This window comes from Histoplasma capsulatum, genomic scaffold (assembly GCF_000149585.1).
Source record: "Histoplasma capsulatum NAm1 scaffold_4 genomic scaffold, whole genome shotgun sequence".
Classification (NCBI taxonomy): domain Eukaryota; kingdom Fungi; phylum Ascomycota; class Eurotiomycetes; order Onygenales; family Ajellomycetaceae; genus Histoplasma; species Histoplasma mississippiense.
Genome location: NW_001813979.1, coordinates 70,233 through 89,668, shown reverse-complemented (window position 1 = coordinate 89,668; position 19,436 = coordinate 70,233). Strand labels below are relative to the sequence as shown.

Below are 19,436 nucleotides of genomic sequence, written 5' to 3'. Positions count from 1 at the left end.
TCTCGCTGATTGGACTGTCTGCTGGGCCCACGCAAGGCTGACCTGCATCCTGGGCGCTGGGGAAGACTTTTGTCTGGAGGATTAGAGGTATTTTATCACGATCCTTTCTCTTCCCGCGAGCGAACGACCTCGATCCAGCCTCTGTCTGACTTCCTCCGCGCAGCCTTCAGTTAACTCGGTGGATTCTTGAGTGAACCAGATAAGTGGGAAAAGGAGAAAAGAAAAAGAAAACGAAAAAGAAAAAGAAAAAGAACATAATAATCTCCATTGTCGTCTATTTCTACTTTTCTTTTTGCTTTCCTCGGCGTCGCGCTGCCTACGACATTTAATCCGCATTTTAACCGTCCCCAGGCGACTAAATATGGCCCCAAAGAAGGAAAAAAGTCATCTGAAACGAGGCCGGGTAAGATATATATACCCTTGTGGACTCAAATCATAAAGCCTATTCCTATTCCTATTCTTCATTGTTCTTCCTTTTTTCTTTTTCCTTGCTCTGACTATATCTTCGACTAATCTTTGCGTTGTTATATCCTGGCTCTTTTATTATATCTAGCCCAGTGCGGGAAACCAAGCACTTCAAGAGGCGAAAAAACCACGACGCTCAGAGCGGATATCGTCTCAATCCCAATTCCAATCCACCAACTTCAACAACGTGTATCTGCCCTCCCCGCTCACCCACGAAGAGTCCACGGCTACCGAACTGCAAAACGAAACGACTGTGGCCCCGTTCGAAGGCCGTCGCAGCCAATTCCGTCATCACACCCCGGTTGCTGAACTGCCCTTCTCATCCCCTCCCGGTGATACTCAAGCCCTCTCCCAATTTGTTTACCCCCCAAGAGCCCTTGCAGATGAAGTGGATGACGAGGCCGCCGAGGGGATCTGGGGCTACCTTATTCCTCTCGATGACAAGTTCGGAGACCCATTGGTTTTGAAAAAGAGAGACCCTTGCTCTTTGCCTGCCGGGCGACAAGCAAATCGCAGAAATGGACCCTCAAGATCAAAACGAGGCAAAACCCAATTAGAAACCCCTGCTTCCCAAGATCATACCGGTGGCTATCTCATCGGGCGCCATTCGGAATGCGGTATGTGCTTGCCGATGGGAATGTGGTAGTCGCTACCGCCTCCAACTTGTCATCGCGATCTTGATATTAGGTAACGCTATGCTGATTGATCCTCCTCTTGTTGTAGATTTCGTCCTTGATATACCCACCATATCCAATCGGCATTGTTTGATATACAACGAAAACAAACGAGGTGATTCCGTCGCCGTGCTGGAAGACCTGTCCAGCAACGGGACATTTATCAACGAGGCAATCGTGGGGCGCAATAAACGCCGCGAGCTAGAGGATGGAGATGAAGTAACCGTGCTGGATGAAGCGCGTTTTGTCTTTCGCTATCCGAAAATAAGAGACACTAACAAATTCCGAAAGCAATATCGCATCCTGCAACAGCTAGGGAAGGGCCATTTCGCCTCTGTATACCTGTGTGTAGAGAGGTCGACCGGTGACAAATATGCAGTGAAGCGTTTTGAGAGACGCCCGGGAGACTCACAGCGAGCCGACAATGATGGTTTAAAGCAGGAAATTGCGGTACTCATGAGCGTGAATCACCCGAACGTACTCTGTCTGAAGGACACCTTCGACGAGAGCGATGGTGTCTACTTAGTCCTCGAACTTGCCCCCGAAGGCGAGCTATTCAATTGGATTGTTTCGAATCAAAAACTTACGGAAAATGAAGCCCGAAAGGTTTTCACTCAATTGTTCAAGGGTCTCAAATATCTTGTACGGTTGATAGCTTCCTACCCTCGTCATAACCTGTTTCGTGCTGACTGTTTTTTCTTGGCTTTTTCACCTTTGGTCTAGCATGAGCGGAACATTGTCCACCGGGACATTAAGCCGGAGAATATCCTGTTGGTAGATGATAAGCTTACCGTGAAGTTGGCTGATTTTGGCCTTGCTAAAATAATAGGGGAGGATTCTTTCACGACGACTTTGTAGGTTTATTATATATTCCAGTTGTCCCAGCGAGACAGCCGATAATAATGAACAAACCACAAACCTGAAATTGCTAACGATAATCCCGAACAGATGTGGCACACCCAGCTGTCAGTTCTGAAATTATTATTTCCACACCCGGCTTGACCCATTCTCCCCCCCCCACCTTGCAAACTACTACTAACCCTAAAGCAGATGTTGCTCCTGAAATTCTCGAAGAAAATCCGCGCCATCGGAAATACAGCCGGGCAGTGGACATCTGGTCTCTTGGCGTGGTGTTATACATCTGCCTCTGCGGCTTCCCGCCGTTCTCCGACGAACTCTACACGCACGAAAACCCCTACACGCTGGCTCAGCAAATCAAGCTGGGCCGCTTCGACTATCCCTCTCCCTACTGGGATTCAGTCGAGGACCCAGCACTCGATCTCATCGACCGAATGCTCACTGTTGACTTCAACAAGCGCATCACCATCGACGAGTGCCTGGAGCATCCGTGGTTGACGGGGCGCGGCAAGTACCCGAGCATCATCGACAGCACAGACGGCCTGACGGGTGCAATGGGCCAGCTTGATTTCTCGAAGCGTAAAATGGCGCGCGAACGCACTTTGATAAGTAGCATTAATATTCTACCATCAAGCCAGATTGTTGGAGATCTAGCAACCGGAGGACATGGGTATAAACCGGTGAGAGTATTCGACAGGAACGAAGCGAGCAGACGAATGCACCATGCGCCGAGGGGTGGTGGTGGTGGTGGTGGGCGTGTGCGGCAGGAACCCACACCCGCCTCAAATAGGGATCCAGCCCACTTCATGAATTTGGGTGGGCGTGGAGATCCGACATTATACAGCGATGATCAGGACGAGAGGTACACCCGGGGACGACGGAGGTGAAGGGGATATGCCTTTTATTTCTTCTCCCTTTTCCTTTCCCTTTTCCTTTCCCTTTCTTTGTCTAGTATGATATGTCTGCTCCGTACAGCACCTGTTGCTGTGGATACATTCCGGGTTCTGTCCTGTTTGATTCTCTTAGTTTGGTTGAGATAGGATAGGATATCATTTTACTTCAGTTATGTATATCGATAATATACGAGGCTCTCTCTATATATACGGTTGGTTATCTCTGCTACTGCTGGTTGCTGCTTAATGTCGGATTCCTCGCATCCAGATATTTATTTACAGATTAGTAATTACGGAGGTTGGTGTCAAAAGTTTCATTCAAGCACTAAAAATGCCACAACTGTCACTAAGAATTTATACTAGATTTTACATGTAAACAAGCAACTCTTTCGCCGCGGCGCCATTCTCTTGTTAAATTGTACTACATTGCCAACTACTGGACTCTTCCCATATACATGATACAATAGATCACATCCTCTACTGCATGAGACAGTAGTGGTTTGTCTCTGATATATTACAATTGTTTTTGATATTTTATATGTAGAGAGATGTTCTATTCTTTCATCTATCTCTTGTACGAAGTTCATTTGTTGAGTCAGTAATTGTAAAGATAGTATTTACAGTGCTTTATTCATTAAACGTAACCTCAATCCTTGATTCTTCTGTTGAAAAAGATGATGCATTCTTTTATTGAAAAAATCAACATCTTCAGCAGTTGATGAGGCAGCAGTTGACAGAGCAGTGATCAATATCAATGAATTTTAACCAATGTAAAAATGTTTTATAAAGATTGTGGAAACATTCACTTGATGAAAACTTTTCTGTGAAGATATAAACCTCATAACACTTTCAGACATTGAGGCTCAATACACATCAGAAATTGACATCTTTCAATTTGATAACACAATGTTCACATAGAAATCGTAGGTAGATTGGCAGTGGTAGATAGATTCGCCGCAGTAGGTAGCCGTAGTACCCACTAACACTTTTCCGGGTGGCGTGATCGTATTTCTACTATGTCACAACAATACGCACAATACGGAACTAGTAACATTGGAAGGCTGGGCAGGGGTAAAGTTGCATTCTGCCATTCGGTATTACAGCGTCTTGGAACCAGATGGCAAAATACAGCTCCGTACTGTACCACGATACGCCAGAAATGCTGACTCAACTTCCGAAAATCTAGAAAACGCAATTAAATTTATAGTGTTTGAGCTTCATCTCCCCTGAACGATTCTCCTGCTTGTCGAACCCCCCACAATTCTCAGCAGTCGATTCCTCTGCGCCGCTGATATCGCCATGGGGCTCCTTGCCGATGTTGTCGCTCGTGTCTGTGCCCACTGCTCTACCCTGTCTCCCTGGGCGTTTCTGCTCACCGGTTCTGCTACTTTGATCGTCCTCTCCGTGATCATAAACGTCCTACACCAACTTCTCTGGAAAAACCCCAATGAGCCCCCCGTTGTCTTCCACTGGTTCCCAATCATCGGAAGCACCATCTCCTATGGAATTGACCCGTACAAGTTCTTCCTGAACTGCAGGGAAAAGGTTCGTTCCCCTCCCGATCGACGTTACCCACACAACCACAACATGGTTTGGGGATGTTGAATTCTCTCTCTCTCTCTCTCTCTCTAACGCGTTGCTTCGGTTTCCATTGTTTCCGTCATATATAGTATGGCGACATCTTTACATTCGTCCTTCTTGGGAAAAAGACTACCGTGTTTCTTGGAACAAAAGGCAACGATTTCATCCTGAACGGCAAGCTCAAGGATGTTTGCGCCGAGGAGGTCTACTCGCCACTCACCACGCCCGTTTTTGGCAGTCATGTCGTCTACGATTGTCCAAACTCGAAGCTGATGGAGCAAAAGAAGGTACTACTGGCTGAGGAAATAATAATAATACCCGCTTAGGAAAATGCTTTACTGATCGTTGATTACCATCCCATAGTTTGTCAAATACGGGCTAACCTCGGAATCATTACGGTCATACGTTACTTTAATCACGGACGAATTCAACCAATACATAAAAACATCACCTGCATTTCAGGGCGACAAGGGAGTTCTCGATGTGTGCAAGAGCATTGCTGAAATTACCATATATACCGCCTCCCGCTCATTGCAAGGAAAAGAAGTGAGAAGCAAGTTCGACTCTAGTTTTGCCCAGCTCTATCACGATTTGGATATGGGGTTTACCCCGATCAACTTCATGCTTCCCTGGGCCCCACTACCCCATAACCGTAAGCGCGACGCCGCCCAGCAAAAAATGACGAAAATCTACACGGACATCATCCGTCAGCGACGGGAAGCCGGCGGCAAAAAGGATTCAGAAGATATGGTCTGGAATTTGATGTCCTGTGTTTACAAGGATGGAACTCCGCTCCCAGACATCGAGATTGCTCACATGATGATCGCCTTGTTGATGGCCGGCCAGCACTCATCCTCCTCCACCTTCTCATGGATCATTCTCCGGCTCGCATCTTGCCCACACATTATTGAGGAGCTGTATGAGGAGCAGAAACAGGTGCTTGGGGAAGACCTCCCACCTCTGACCTACGAAACGCTTCAGAAACTCAACCTCAACTCTCATGTTATCAGAGAGACCCTCCGGATCCATGCTCCAATTCACTCCATTCTCCGCGCCGTCAAGTCTCCAATGCCTGTTGACGGAACACGCTATACAATCCCCACCACTCACAACCTGCTCGCAGCACCCGGCGTAACATCACGATTACCCGAGCACTTCCCCAATCCGATGACCTGGGACCCTCATCGCTGGGAAAATCCTGCAATGGCACCGGAGGGAGATCAATCCGACGAAAAGCTTGACTACGGCTACGGCTTGGTCAGCAAGGGTGCCAACAGCCCTTACCTACCCTTTGGCTCCGGGCGACATCGGTGCATCGGTGAACAATTCGCATATGTACAGCTAGGAACTCTCCTAGTTGCGATCGTCAGACAGCTAAAACTGAAGAAACTCGACGGTGAGACAGGAGTGCCAGCTACAGATTACTCGGTAAGACCATTACGAGACCCCTTTTCCTGGCCAGATGTTTCCAGCTGTTTGACTTTTGGAAGATTGCGATGCTAACCTATCTGGCTAGTCACTTTTTTCAAAGCCTCTAGGAAAACCGCTTGTCGCATGGGAGAGGAGAAATCCCACCCAAAAATAAACCATACCGTTCATATTTTCCCGGCCTGCGTTTGGGCCATGTACTACGCACAAGGAATTTTGTGTTAAAACTATTTTGATCTTATTTTTTTGATTTTCTCGTCTCCTTCTTTTCCCGCAATTTCTCACCTTAGAAGAGGATATTATATTTTTTTTATTCTCGCACTGTAAAGGCCCAAACGGCCCTCACACTCTGCGCTTTTCTTCATCTGTATGTTTATATGCATCTACGTAATAGTAATAATCGAGTTGTGGAACTGTTTACATTATATATATATATATATATATATTTATTTATTTATTTATTTGCTGTATTCCTCTACCATTTTGAGTTTTCTCGTATCGTGGGTTCGTTTGCTCTCCTTCCCCTTGCATCTCCTGGTACCAAGAGCTTCCCACTGTATATTAAGACGAGAGGGAAAAAAAAAAAAAAAGGAAATCCGTAGATAAATTCCAAACCATGAATACAAAATCTAAGAGAACTCTCTATAAACGTAACATATTAAAGGAAAAGAACAAGCGACTTAATGTAATGTACATATCCGCTCCCAAAAAAGAAAAGCACAAGGCAATAAAAAACTACACGGCGGCCTTTTGCCTGTCCTCGCTCCTTTTCTTCGCCCTTACCTCCGCCTGCCTCCTCTCGCCCCCATCAATCTTCCGTCCCTGCTTATCCTCCCACATACCCTCCTGCACCTTTATGATTCCCGCCATTCCATTTGACCCTTTTATCAACTTCAGGTATGGCGCCCTTAGCACGTTGCCACGCACCAGGGAGACTTTCGTATATTTCTTGAGCGGCTGTGGTACCTCTGTCGGCTGCGACTCACCAGGCGGCAGGTTCACTACTACCCATTTCATGCCAGGAGACAGCGTGGCAGTGCCTGTGACTGTGAAAGGGGGGATTTCACGCTTGCCTAGGCCACCATCAGTGGCCGTGGGTGTGCTATTTTTCCCCGCCGTCCTCTTCAGAACTGTATCCCTGGGCACCTCGACCACCCTCAGCTGACCCACGCCATCAACAACATGTTCCAAATCGCCGCCAACCCCATACTCGCCGCGTTGAAACTTCTGGCGCCAGCGGAGCAGATAGCGTCGAAGGCGGGCTGGTTCGATGCCCCGGTCCTTCAAGTCTGCGGAGGAGAGGGTGAATAGTTCGTCCCAGGACGCGAATTTAGGGGCGAAGCGAGACATGTTGCGGCCGATTAGGGATAGGAAGGTTTGAGTATCCGGGACGAAGGGGGTTGGCGGGGGAACGCGGAGCTGGGAGCTTCTATGGAGCCGGCGGAGGAATTGGTGAGAGGGGGAGAAGAAAGAGAAATGCCAACGGGACGTATGGAAGGTGGTTAGGGGGCGGGGAGAGCAAGGCTTGAGTGGGATGGTTCGGGCCGCCATGGTGAATATATTGGTTGCGATGGTCGACGGGGGACCCAAAAACGGTATGGGAGGGTGTTCCGCGGGGAGTCCAATTGGGGATGCTCTCGGTCACCTATGAGAGGGAGGATATGCCAAAGCGCATCCAGTGCCGTGTGGGCGTTTTGTCAGCGCAGAACAGCGATGCGCGATGTGCAGCATGTCGCATCGGGTCTCCAGCAACGATCGTTACAGAGAGTATTTTTCAGTTGCAGCTTGGGCAATTTGGTCGGAGCAGGAACAACAATTGTCCGTGGCCAAACTGCGCATTTATTAATTATGTCATCCGCCTCCACGACTTCCCGTCTTCAACAACTTTTTGCTTCGACTCTCTGTATACTGCACTGCGTACGCTGCATGCGCTGTATAGCCCTTATCAGACATGGCCGTGTGGAGCGAGGCATAGACACGGCATGTCGCCACGATCACTGGTGCCTGGCCCATATCCTGGCTGCGTTGCCTCGCTTTGCTGACTCTATTTGATTTACCCAACTGCTTATCGCGCCGGAACACGCTGCCCAACTTCACCCACCCGCAATGACAGTGTCGCCTGTGGTTACACGTTCGCCCTCCGGAACCGATTCAGCTACGGGTGGGATAGCTACCCATGCCAAAATACTTGCCATGCGCAACTCTGGCCGGGTGGAACAGCGTCCCGCCTCGCAACCAACGCCTGCCTCTGAACTTGGGGGTTCTCTGGCTGTGATACCAGAACCTGCCGAACAATTAAATGCAGCTATAAGCCGTAAATATATTAAGGGTCGGTTTTGTCTCCCTTGTATATATATCTCCTACTGGGTTCTTTCATTCTACCCTTTTAGTTCCCAGAACGTAGAGCCCACGCTTACTTGTCTCTGACACTGGCACAGATAAAAAGCTTGGAGAAGGTACATATGCCATCGTGTATCTCGGGCACCTGCGACATGACCCCGCTTCACTCGTTGCCATCAAAAAAATAAAAGTCAATCCGGAATACAAAGATGGGTTGTCCGTGGACGCCATTCGGGAGGTGAAATATCTCCAGGAATTATCACATCCCAATATCATTGCGCTTCATGACGTCTTCTCTTCTAAGGACCAGAACCTCAATCTTGTCCTTGAATTCCTGCCGTTAGGAGATCTGGAAATGCTTATCAAAGATAGGAATATCCAGTATGGGGCGGCAGATGTTAAAGCGTGGATGGGAATGCTGGCTCGGGGTGTCTGGTTCTGTCACGAAAACTTTGTTCTGCATCGTGACATCAAGCCCAACAATCTCCTCATCTCCTCCGATGGTGAAGTGAAGCTGGCCGATTTCGGTCTGGCACGGTCATTTGCGGACCCGTATTTGAACATGACTCATCAAGTCATCACTCGCTGGTACCGGCCCCTTGAGCTGCTGTACGGCGCGAGACAATACTCCGGCGCAGTGGACATCTGGTCGATGGGCATGGTCTTTGCCGAACTCCTCCTTCGCGTCCCTTTTGCAGCAGGACACACCGACATGGACCAGATATCCAAAATAATTGACGCCTTCGGAACCCCAACCGAGGAAAACTGGCCGGGCGTGACTAGACTTCCAAACTTCGTACCCATTCAAGAAAACCAGATCACCCCCTTACAGGGTCGTGATTTTTTCATCCGACAGTTCCCTACAGCCGGACCTTTAGGGGCTGACCTGCTCGCATCGATGTTGAAATTGGATCCGCGAAAACGCAGCACCGCACGGCAAGTGCTGCAGCATGCATGGTGGGTGGCCGAGCCGCGACCAACGCGAAATGAGGACTTGCCGCGAAAAGCCGGCGGTGCGAAGAAGATGGGCGATGACCTGGTTCGGCGGGGTGGGGAGATTGATGAGACTCGAGTTAAGGACGTGGCACGGCAATTGGACTTTAGTGCAATGAGATAGGTAATGTCACCTTACTTACTCAAAGGGGGTTGTTCACTATTCTCTACTAGTACTGAATCGCGGACGACATGCGACATGCTTTCGTCCGATACGACTCGTAATCCGACAAATCCTGGTGAAGCGGCTGGTTTTAGATTGGTTGAAACATGGTTCATCACAAACGGCAACCCATTATTTAAAAGCCCGACTTCCAACGGAATAATCAATGGCCCTTCGTCATGGGTCAGCTGAATTTTGAGCGGCCTTTTTGGGACGACCATTTTCAATCCTCACGGGTCAGCTACCAAAGGAAGTACCACCACTTTGGCTCTGTTGCGACTTTGCTATTAGGAATTGAAATCAAGAGACAATTCTGGGATTCCCCCGCTCAATACAGCAAATTGGAAAAAAAGAGAATTTCGCTGGCGCGCCACAGGGATATTTCCCGAACGCACTATGACGCGGAGGAGTTTTGGGGCTAATAAGCTAGACATACGCAGTAATTATAGACAAACATGGCGAGTGGTTGAGGCGCCTGGCGACTATGTTTTCCCGTTTGGTGATTTCTTGAAAATAGAATAAATGAATAACATTTTGTTTTTTCTTTTCTCCCTCCTTCCAGCGGCGCAGTGTATTTGAGCGAAAATAGTCCCCTCCCGCTGACCTCACGTAGTACAGTTCACCTTCAATTCAACGATAAGCTACAGAGTACTGCGTAGATGCTGCATTAGCTAGCCGGGGATGCTGATGCTGACTGCTTTCTTCTCCTTTTCCGATGACGAGTTCAAGCTTTTTTTTACTTATCTTAGAGAACGGCGCCGTCGTGGAACTCAGCCGCAGCCAGCTGGGGAGATGCTCTGGGTTGCGGGTGATTGATGGCTGAGTACTGCTATCCAGACTCAAATCTCTGGCAACTTGACGCTGGAGGATATCATCCATCCTCTTCCATCCTCCTTCCTCCTTCTTGCGCTTCCCCCTCTTCCCCAAGGTATATGCTATTCACACACCAGAGCTAACCGTATACTCTTCCCCCGTCAAGCCCCCCAATGGCCGGCCCCACCAGAGATCCACAGGATGCGCCTCACCGGCCTGCAACCGCCGACTCCGCGTCCAACCCCAGCCCTGACTCGAATTTGAATCCGAGCGCGAACTCAACCTCTCCGCAAGAGCAGCAGCCTGCCGGTGGTTTTGATAGCACTCCCGTCCCCCCCGCGCCTCCGGGCTTCACCCTCAAATTCACCTTTCACCGCGCGTCCAACCTCCCGATTGCTGATATCCGGACCTTATCAGCCGACCCTTTCGTCCTCGCCCATCTTACTTCCGACCTTCCTCGCCGCAACAAGCAGGACCCCGATCTCGTATTCCGAACGCGCACGATTCCAAAGAACGTCGAGCCTGTTTGGGATTCCCACTGGATTGTTGCCAATGTCCCTAGCTCCGGTTTTGAGCTGAAATGTCGCATATACGATGAGGACGCCGTCAATAGCGATGACAAGCTCGGGAATGTCAAGATATCCGTCCAGTCCCTCAGCGAATCTTGGCCCGGGATCATTGAACAGCCCTACAAGGTGCAGAAGCGGACGGCCAACAAACGGGCCTACTTCGTACGGTCTTTGAGCGTGGTCTGCTCGAGGAACAAACACTTGCATGCAACTCTGTACCTCAGCGTCCAATGCCTAGGCAGGACTCCGGGCGACGAAGGTGGCAGAATGTATACTGTTGGGCCCAACTATTGGAGCAAGCATTTTTCGCCCTTGATTGGGAGGCTTGCTGGTACAATGGATTATGGCCCCTCTGAGAATGGCGAGAAGCCGGTCAGCAGGTATAAGTACGTGTTTCCCTCATCCGGCCCGCTTCCATACTGGTATCCTTCGTTTTCGCAAGCGGCTTATACCATAGTTACTGTCGTCCCACAGTTTCCAGGCTATCCAGATGCAGTTGAAAGGCCCGGTACCCGCGTCCCTGTACCATCGATACATTGAATTCAGACCCTTCGTCAAAGGCATGTTCACCGCGCAAAGCCTTCGTGGCCGCATTCTGAACCACGCGCTTCATCAACAGCACGTCCGGATCTACAATTTCGATAGGTCCACCGTCTACGGCGTATTTCCCGCTCCATCACTCCAGTTCACGCAGCAGTTTCTCGAATTCGTCCACTACGACATAGGCGGGAGAGTGTTCACCTACGTGATTACGCTGGATGGCCAGTGGCGCTTTACTGAAACGGGCAGGGAATTCGGCATCAACATGCTCAGCAAACACACCATGCACAGCGACGTTTCGATCTACATCGCCTATTCTGGGGAATTCTTTGTTCGACGGCGGCCGCATCATTCTCGGAAACGGCGCAGCATATCTCCTCGTCCGGAGTCGCAGGATGGTGATTGCATGCACAGCGAGATATCACAAGGCCATAACCATGGTCCCCTGCACACATCGACCGACCCCGCTGCCTACGAGCTTGTGATTGACAATGAAAGTGGCACATATCGCCCCAATCCCAAACTCCTCCCCGAATTGAGAGAGTTCCTGTCCATGAACCTCCCTGGTTTACAGGTGACCACGTATGACTGCCAGGGAGACTCGAAGGTGTTGGAAAAGCTCAAGGAGGAACAGCGAGAGCGTAAAAGTAAAAGCGGGCGGCAAATGACCTATCTCCAACGCTCGAGCTCGTTCTCGTCGATTTCGTCTTCCGACGAAGAAGACCTGGATGAATATTTTGGGCAGTCCTCCGGTGGCACTGCTTCTGCGCTGGCCACGGGTTTGGAGTGCCTGCGGCGGATGGCAAAGCCCAAAGCACAATTGATGAACTGGGCAGAAAGGGGACAGGAAAGAAAAACGGGAGCAGCAGCAGCAGGCCATTGATATAACTATGCATTTATGTTACGAAGTAATCAATAATATTGGGTTCAAGTTGAACGTTGGTTAGAAATGGAAACCAAATGATAGGGTGTAGCTCCTTTTCTATCATCTTTATACGACATTTTAATTATTTTATTCTTATATAGATGTAAATGTACACTACTCTTTATCAGTTATTGAGAAGAATAATCTAGTTGATAGTTATCCTCTGGTAAGTAGCTACCCATCTGCTACGAGCGAAACGACCTCCAGCACAGGCCCCAACACCAACAACGATCCAGTATACGATCCAAACTCTGACACCGATTTGACTGAACCAGATCGCCCCTTACCCGGGCCTCGAAAGGCGTCTGCCAAGGGGAATAAAGACAGAGAAACACCGACTAAGGAAAGAAGAACACAGTATCTACAAGCGAAATCCGTGGAGTCTCCTACATTGGGACCCAACAGGAATACAAGCGTGTCGGCAGCGGAATTGCAGCATCGGGCACACTATGAACTCCAGGCCGATGACACGGACGATGAAGATTACGGCAAGGCGGACGGCACCCAAGAAACTAAACTAACTATCGACTAGAAGAAGCGCTGGATCTGGTTCGTTGTTGCTTCCCCCTTCCTCCAAGCTGTGAGCCGCAGTGGTGACAGTGGGTAGATCCTCTGCTAACTGCTCTGCTGCTAGGTTGTCCCAGGCCAAAGCAATCAAGGCGTCAGCTAAGCTGAAGTGGGAAGATCCCGAAGAGGCGCTGAAGCAGGCCACCCCGAATATTATGCATCTCTTTTTGAATTGGTGCTGCAAGCTCGGGTACAACCCCGATACTGGGCGTCGACTGAAGCGTTACAAAAAGGTCAGCGCTCTCAACGCGGATTGGAAATATTTCCGGATTTACTACACCCGGGTCACTAAGCATGAGATGATCTAGTACCACATTGACAGGCTAAGACCAACACCACAGATATAGAAACATCTACATATTTTAGCATGAGATGATAGAGCAGCCTCTGGGCATTAAACTGATATATTCCATATTCCCATAGCCCGTGTAGTGGTGGAGATATTGTGGTTTAAATAATGGAGGGTTCTATGGGACGATAATACCGTATTAGGTTAGCGTATATTTTCTACAGCGGCGCTAACACGTTACAGTATTATCGTCCCAAAGTCCCGGTCAGCGCAAGGAGTGGTTAGATGTGGATGAAATCACGCATGCTGGCTCTCTACCAAACATATTCAATGCTATTTAAGTTGCAGGTCAGTGGAATAGAAATTACGTTGTCAATCAAGGATGCAATTCTCTAGGGTTATTGCATGCCTACTTGCCTATCCAACAGGTGGGGGTGGAATGGACGTCCATTCCATTCAGGGTTAGAAAACCGACCAATCAGAGCAGGGCAGATTGGACGTACATTCCATTTGGTTTCAGACGTTGAACGTCTAATCAACTACGGAGTCAATTGACTTCAAACTTTGCATGTAGGCCGTAGTGGATATGAAATACAACATATCCAAATCAAAAGCGATAATTCCGCCGGGAAGGGGTTACATTGTGGTGTCAAAGTCAATGAGTTGAGGTGCGATGTTTGATGGGGTAAGCCATCAACCCAACCAGACCCAACTAAATATATATATTTTCACCCAGGCAACGGAGCGGTGCAAAGCGGTGCAAGATCAACAAAGTAAATAAAAATAGCAAAACATATAAGAAAACTGAAAGGCTTCATCCTGGAGTGATTTTAACCACAGAAAAACAAACATTCACACCAGATCAGATCTGTCAAGTTTCACACAAAGACACTGAATGAAGGAAATATATATATATTCAATGCACAAGACAGACCCAGCATCGACATGGAACATCAATTATTTATCCACTGTGAATCATACCTCATTATCATATGCCGCCGGTGCAAGCACGCTGTGTGGCCAACAGAGATTGAACGGCATCTGAAAGGCAAGGCCCATCAGCTAAAGCATGCGGTGGTTCAGCAGATAAAGGAGAACATTGAACAGTGGGACAATGTGGCTCGAGATACTACACAGTTAACACTGCCCACAATACTGAATGAACCAATCCCGGAACTACCCATTCATGATGGCTACAGGTGCCAGCGGGATCCCCAGTGCCAGTATGTGGCAGGGAACATGAACACCATGCGCAAGCACTGGCAGAACAAGCACAGCTGGTCGCCATATCCCAGCCGTGGCCGTACAGCGCCACAAAAGCGTACGGCAGCACAGGATGAGGTGGACAGATCATGCCAGAAGGTGCAGTTCCAGCAGATATTTGCATCGCGCAAGGGCTCCCACTACATACAGATCCAGACTAAGGAGACTACTGAGCATACCGGCACGCAAGACCAGAACAGAGCCAGCCAGGCCATTGATGAGCTGGAGCGGTTTTACCAGGAACAGCAACGGCAGACCAGCAATGTCATCCAGGCCGGGGAGCACGATGAAGCCAACCCATGGCTGCGGCGGACCAGATGGCCGGTGTACTTGACCAACATCGCACCCAATGATCTGGTCAACTGCGTCCAGCGGCCCGAGGATGACACCACGTGCCCAGATGAACTGGCCGCGAGGGCTATCTGGGAGGCCATGGGTCAGGTTGCCCGTACCAGCCAGCGAGTCATCACACGGCTGGGCCACTTCGTCCGCATCGAGGCCATCCGCACAGAGCGACACCAGACCCGGCACACCCCGTTGCAGGCGTACATGGACGAGGAGAGCATCGCCGAGCACGTGAGGCCATGGCAGCAGATGTTGATGTTTTTCGCCCGAACGCAGGTCGAGCATGAATGGACGAGCCCACAGTACCGGTTCACACCACGGCAGCGCAAGACATGGAGGGTATTATGGCAGGTAGCCACCACAGAGGGAGCCGACCAGCGACACCCCATCAGCCCAGATCCCATGGATGAGCAGATGACTGAGGAAGAAGAAGAGGAGGAGGAGGAGGAGGAGGAGGAGGAGGAGGAGGAGAAGAGACAGAGAGATACCCAGTCAGAAGAAGAAGATAAGTTCAAATTAACCAAGATGCAGATGGCATGTTTGGATTTTTGCATTGAGCTGCTGAACCAGCGGGTTCAGGTGGAGGATTATGAGTGCGCGCTGGTAGACGCGTTGGCGGTGCTGGGACGGGGGGAGTATGGATGGTGCGACGCGGAGAGCTACCCACCAATGTTGTCACGGATCATCAAGGTGGCACGGTTCATGGTGGTGCACAAGGCGCTGCGACTGGACGCCAATGCATCCGACATGCTGGCCAGGAACCAAGCAAGCCAGATGGTGGGAGAGTGGGCCGTGGTGAGCCCCATGGAGGAGGCGGATTACACGTTCACAGGCAACCAGAATGAAGGGTATGAAAGTGACAGCGGCAGGACCAGTGCCAGTTCCAACCCCCCATCATCACCGCCCACATCGTCCCCACGCAGCGATGATCCCCCGGCCATGATATCCATCGGCGGGTCAACTTCAAACAACAGAAAGCAGCGATCGTTTCAGGAATGGCTTGAGCTGTTCATGGAGGCATTCATGGTCCGCGGCACACACAGTCCCATGCAGTGGATGCTGGACCTGCGCACGTATGGATTGAAGGTGCACTACAGCAACACCACACCCGGCCACGTCGGCTGGATGGGAGGGGATGAGCTGCTGTACAAGGACATGCACTTCACCATGGGCGACTTCCGGGGCTTCACACACGGGCTGGTGGGAGCGACGAGGCGGATCCTGCGGGAGGAGTTGTTGTTTGAGAATGAGCTGAATGGACAGCAGCCACCAGCCATCCCATGGTCCACGATGCGGGATGACCCCACCCAGGGAGGGACGGGGTGGAATTTTTTAAAGGACAGCCGCACGCGGTGGCCGGTGGATGGGGCACAGTGGTTGATGCAGCAGATGCGCATACAGCCCGGGATGCAGCGGCGGTTCATCCAGCGAGAGCACAGCGACCGGCCCCGTTTGGCAATCAAGGCGATCAACGCATACCTGCGCTGGGTGGTGAGATTCCGGGAGAAGCTGAGCGTGGCGGTGCATGTCACGGCGGGCCAACCGGCACGGGCGCCCGAGCTGCTCAGCGTCCGACACATCAACACCGAGAACGGGGGCCACCGCAACATATTCATAGAGGATGGGATGGTGGTGTTCGTCACGCGGTACCACAAGGGGTTTCATGCATCCAACGACATCAAGGTGATCCACCGGTATCTGCCAAGGGAGGTCGGGGAACTGGTGGTGTGGTATTTATGGCTGGTGCTCCCATTCGCCCAGCGGCTGCAGGAGTATCGACGACGGATCCGAGAGGAAGAGGGAAATCCAGAAGAGGAGAACGCCAACCAACGGGGGGCATACATGTGGGGAGGAGACCCCGACGGGCGGGCCTGGACGTCCGAGCGTTTCCGGGAGGTGTTGAAACGGGAGACCCGCATCGGGCTACATGGTCAGGGGTTGAACCTGGCAGCATACCGGAACATCGCCATCGCGATCAGCAGGCAGTTCATGCGCCCATCCAGCGCGTTCAAAAACAACAGCCAGCAGGAAGAGGAGGAGCAGGTGGCCGGCAGCAATGGAGATGAAGATGAACCCATGGACCCCGAGGAATGGCTGGGACGGATCACAGACATGCAAGCGGCCCACACATCACACGTGGCCGGCATGGTGTACGCACGAGGGATCACGGAGCAGGCCGGGACCACACACCGGCGCCGTGAGATGTTCCGGTTGAGCAGCACAGACTGGCACCGGTTTTTAGGGTTCGAGTCGGCAACGACCGAGAAGACGACGAGGGATGCGGTGCTGGGAAAACGCAAGCGGGCACCATGGGAGACAGAGGCCGAGGAGGGGCGTATGGAGCGTCGATTTCAGCTGCAGCAGACCGACATGGAGGCCGAGCTGCAGCGGATGATGGGTGACAAGGCACTGAAGTTTCGAGGGGTGCAGGCGGCAGCGATACGGGCCATCCAGGACGGTGAAAGTCCCGTGGTGGCCATCATGCCAACCGGAGGGGGGAAGAGCATGATGTTCATGTTGCCCGCGTGGGTTGCACCCGGGGGAACAACGGTGGTGGTGGTTCCACTGGTGGCGCTGCGAGGGGACATGCAGCGGAGGTGCGAGGAGCTGGGGATATCATGTGTGGAGTGGGAGAGCCGAAGACCGCCCGATGAAGCATCGATGGTGCTGGTGACACCCGAGTCCGCATTGAGCGAGGACTTCATCACATTTTTGAACCGACAGCGGCTGAACCACCGACTGGACCGGATCGTCATCGATGAATGCCACACGGTGCTCAACGACCAGGTCAACTTCCGGCCCCAGATGCAACAGCTCGGCAAGCTGATGGCGGCCAAGACACAGATGGTGCTGCTGACGGCCACACTGCCACCCGGTGAGGAGGAGAAGCTGTGGTCCCGCATGCACTGCACCCGAGCGGACATATCATTGTTCCGGGCGCGGACATGCCGTCCTATCCAACAGGTGGGGGTGGAATGGACGTCCATTCCATTCAGGGTTAGAAAACCGACCAATCAGAGCAGGGCAGATTGGACGTACATTCCATTTGGTTTCAGACGTTGAACGTCCAATCAACCACGGAGTCAATTGACTTCAAACTTTGCATGTAGGCCGTAGTGGATATGAAATACAACATATCCAAATCAAAAGCGATAATTCCGCCGGGAAGGGGTTAAATTTTAGTGTCAAAGTCAATGAGTTGAGGTGCGATGTTTGATGGGGTAAGCCATCAACCCAACCAGACCCAACTAAATATATATATTTTCACCCCAGGCAACGGAGCGGCGCAAAGCGGTGCAAGATCAACAAAGTAAATAAAAATAGCAAAACATATAAGAAAACTGAAAGGCTTCATCCTGGAGTGATTTTAACCACAGAAAAACAAACATTCACACCAGATCAGATCTGTCAAGTTTCACACAAAGACACTGAATGAAGGAAATATATATATATTCAATGCACAAGACAGACCCAGCATCGACATGGAACATCAATTATTTATCCACTGTGAATCATACCTCATTATCATATGCCGCCGGTGCAAGCACGCTGTGTGGCCAACAGAGATTGAACGGCATCTGAAAGGCAAGGCCCATCAGCTAAAGCATGCGGTGGTTCAGCAGATAAAGGAGAACATTGAACAGTGGGACAATGTGGCTCGAGATACTACACAGTTAACACTGCCCACATACTACACAGTTAACACTGCCCACAATACTGAATGAACCAATCCCGGAACTACCCATTCAAGATGGCTACAGGTGCCAGCGGGATCCCCAGTGTCAGTATGTGGCAGGGAACATGAACACCATGCGCAAGCACTGGCAGAACAAGCACAGCTGGTCGCCATATCCCAGAGGGAGCCGACCAGCGACACTCCATCAGCCCAGACCCCATGGATGAGCAGATGACTGAGGAAGAAGAAGAGGAGGAGGAGAAGGGACAGAGAGATACCCAGCCAGAAGAAGAAGATAAGTTCAAATCAACCAAGATCCAGATGGCATGTTTGGATTTTTGAATTGAGCTGCTGAACCAGCGGGTTCAGGTGGAGGATTATGAGTGCGCGCTGGTAGACGCGTTGGCGGTGCTGGGACGGGGGGAGTATGGATGGTGCGACGCGAAGAGCTACCCACCAATATTGTCACGGATCAAGAAGAAGATAAGTTCAAATCAACCAAGATCCAGATGGCATGTTTGGATTTTTGAATTGAGCTGCTGGACCAGCGGGTTCAGGTGGAGGATTATGAGTGCGCGCTGGTAGACGCGTGGCGGTGCTAGGACGGGGGGAGTATGGATGGCGCGACGCGGAGAGCTACCCACCAATATTGTCACGGATCATCAAGGTGGCACGGTTATGCCACACGGTGCTCAACGACCAGGTCAACTTCCGGCCCCAGATGCAACAGCTAGGCAGGCTGATGGCGGTCAAGACACAGATGGTGCTGCTGACGGCCACATTGCCACCAGATGAGGAGGAGAAGCTGTGGTCCCACATGCACTGCACCCGAGCGGACATATCATTGTTCCGGGCGCGGACATGCGGTCCAAATATGGCATACCGAGTGTGGCAACCCATCATTGAAGGGTCAGAGTACGATGGGCTCAACCGATGGTTTCAAGCACCCAGCGTGGTCAGGTTCATCCAGGACCGCATGAGATGGACGGGAGAAGGGAAGGGGGTGGTGTACTGCCAGACAGTGAATCAGGTCACGATGATGGCAAGCACATTG

At 50.8% G+C, this 19,436-nt stretch overlaps 8 protein-coding genes across 8 annotated transcripts; 6 read left to right on the top strand and 2 right to left on the bottom strand.

Moving 5' to 3' along the window:
- Positions 1–361: 361 nt before the first annotated feature.
- Positions 362–2,884, top strand: HCAG_04049 (conserved hypothetical protein; the record flags this gene model as incomplete). The annotated part of the gene is made up of 6 exons (XM_001540159.1): positions 362–403; positions 554–1,082; positions 1,189–1,781; positions 1,863–1,936; positions 1,998–2,104; positions 2,190–2,884. The coding sequence occupies 6 exons, from the start codon at positions 362–364 to the stop codon at positions 2,882–2,884; spliced, it is 2,040 nt and encodes a 679-aa protein (XP_001540209.1).
- Positions 2,885–4,189: 1,305 nt separating this feature from the next.
- HCAG_04048 (lanosterol 14-alpha-demethylase) lies at positions 4,190–6,056 on the top strand (the record flags this gene model as incomplete). Its single annotated transcript, XM_001540158.1, has 4 exons — positions 4,190–4,435; positions 4,561–4,758; positions 4,835–5,899; positions 5,988–6,056. 4 exons carry the CDS (start codon positions 4,190–4,192, stop codon positions 6,054–6,056), a joined length of 1,578 nt encoding a protein of 525 aa, XP_001540208.1.
- Positions 6,057–6,282: 226 nt separating this feature from the next.
- Positions 6,283–7,450, bottom strand: HCAG_04047 (conserved hypothetical protein; the record flags this gene model as incomplete). The annotated part of the gene is made up of 2 exons (XM_001540157.1): positions 6,283–6,312; positions 6,683–7,450. The coding sequence occupies 2 exons, from the start codon at positions 7,448–7,450 to the stop codon at positions 6,283–6,285; spliced, it is 798 nt and encodes a 265-aa protein (XP_001540207.1).
- A 555-nt stretch (positions 7,451–8,005) lies between these two features.
- HCAG_04046 (serine/threonine-protein kinase crk1) lies at positions 8,006–9,356 on the top strand (the record flags this gene model as incomplete). Its single annotated transcript, XM_001540156.1, has 2 exons — positions 8,006–8,213; positions 8,338–9,356. The coding sequence occupies 2 exons, from the start codon at positions 8,006–8,008 to the stop codon at positions 9,354–9,356; spliced, it is 1,227 nt and encodes a 408-aa protein (XP_001540206.1).
- Positions 9,357–10,381: 1,025 nt separating this feature from the next.
- On the top strand, positions 10,382–13,117 carry HCAG_04045 (conserved hypothetical protein; the record flags this gene model as incomplete). Its single annotated transcript, XM_001540155.1, has 5 exons — positions 10,382–11,163; positions 11,252–12,096; positions 12,371–12,408; positions 12,775–12,822; positions 12,887–13,117. The coding sequence occupies 5 exons, from the start codon at positions 10,382–10,384 to the stop codon at positions 13,115–13,117; spliced, it is 1,944 nt and encodes a 647-aa protein (XP_001540205.1).
- A 926-nt stretch (positions 13,118–14,043) lies between these two features.
- HCAG_04044 (conserved hypothetical protein) lies at positions 14,044–17,769 on the top strand (the record flags this gene model as incomplete). Its single annotated transcript, XM_001540154.1, has 1 exon — positions 14,044–17,769. The coding sequence occupies one exon, from the start codon at positions 14,044–14,046 to the stop codon at positions 17,767–17,769; it is 3,726 nt and encodes a 1,241-aa protein (XP_001540204.1).
- Positions 17,770–18,457: 688 nt separating this feature from the next.
- On the top strand, positions 18,458–18,724 carry HCAG_04043 (predicted protein; the record flags this gene model as incomplete). Its single annotated transcript, XM_001540153.1, has 2 exons — positions 18,458–18,491; positions 18,546–18,724. 2 exons carry the CDS (start codon positions 18,458–18,460, stop codon positions 18,722–18,724), a joined length of 213 nt encoding a protein of 70 aa, XP_001540203.1.
- A 294-nt stretch (positions 18,725–19,018) lies between these two features.
- HCAG_04042 (predicted protein) lies at positions 19,019–19,285 on the bottom strand (the record flags this gene model as incomplete). The annotated part of the gene is made up of 1 exon (XM_001540152.1): positions 19,019–19,285. The coding sequence occupies one exon, from the start codon at positions 19,283–19,285 to the stop codon at positions 19,019–19,021; it is 267 nt and encodes an 88-aa protein (XP_001540202.1).
- Between the last annotated feature and the right edge of the window lie 151 nt (positions 19,286–19,436).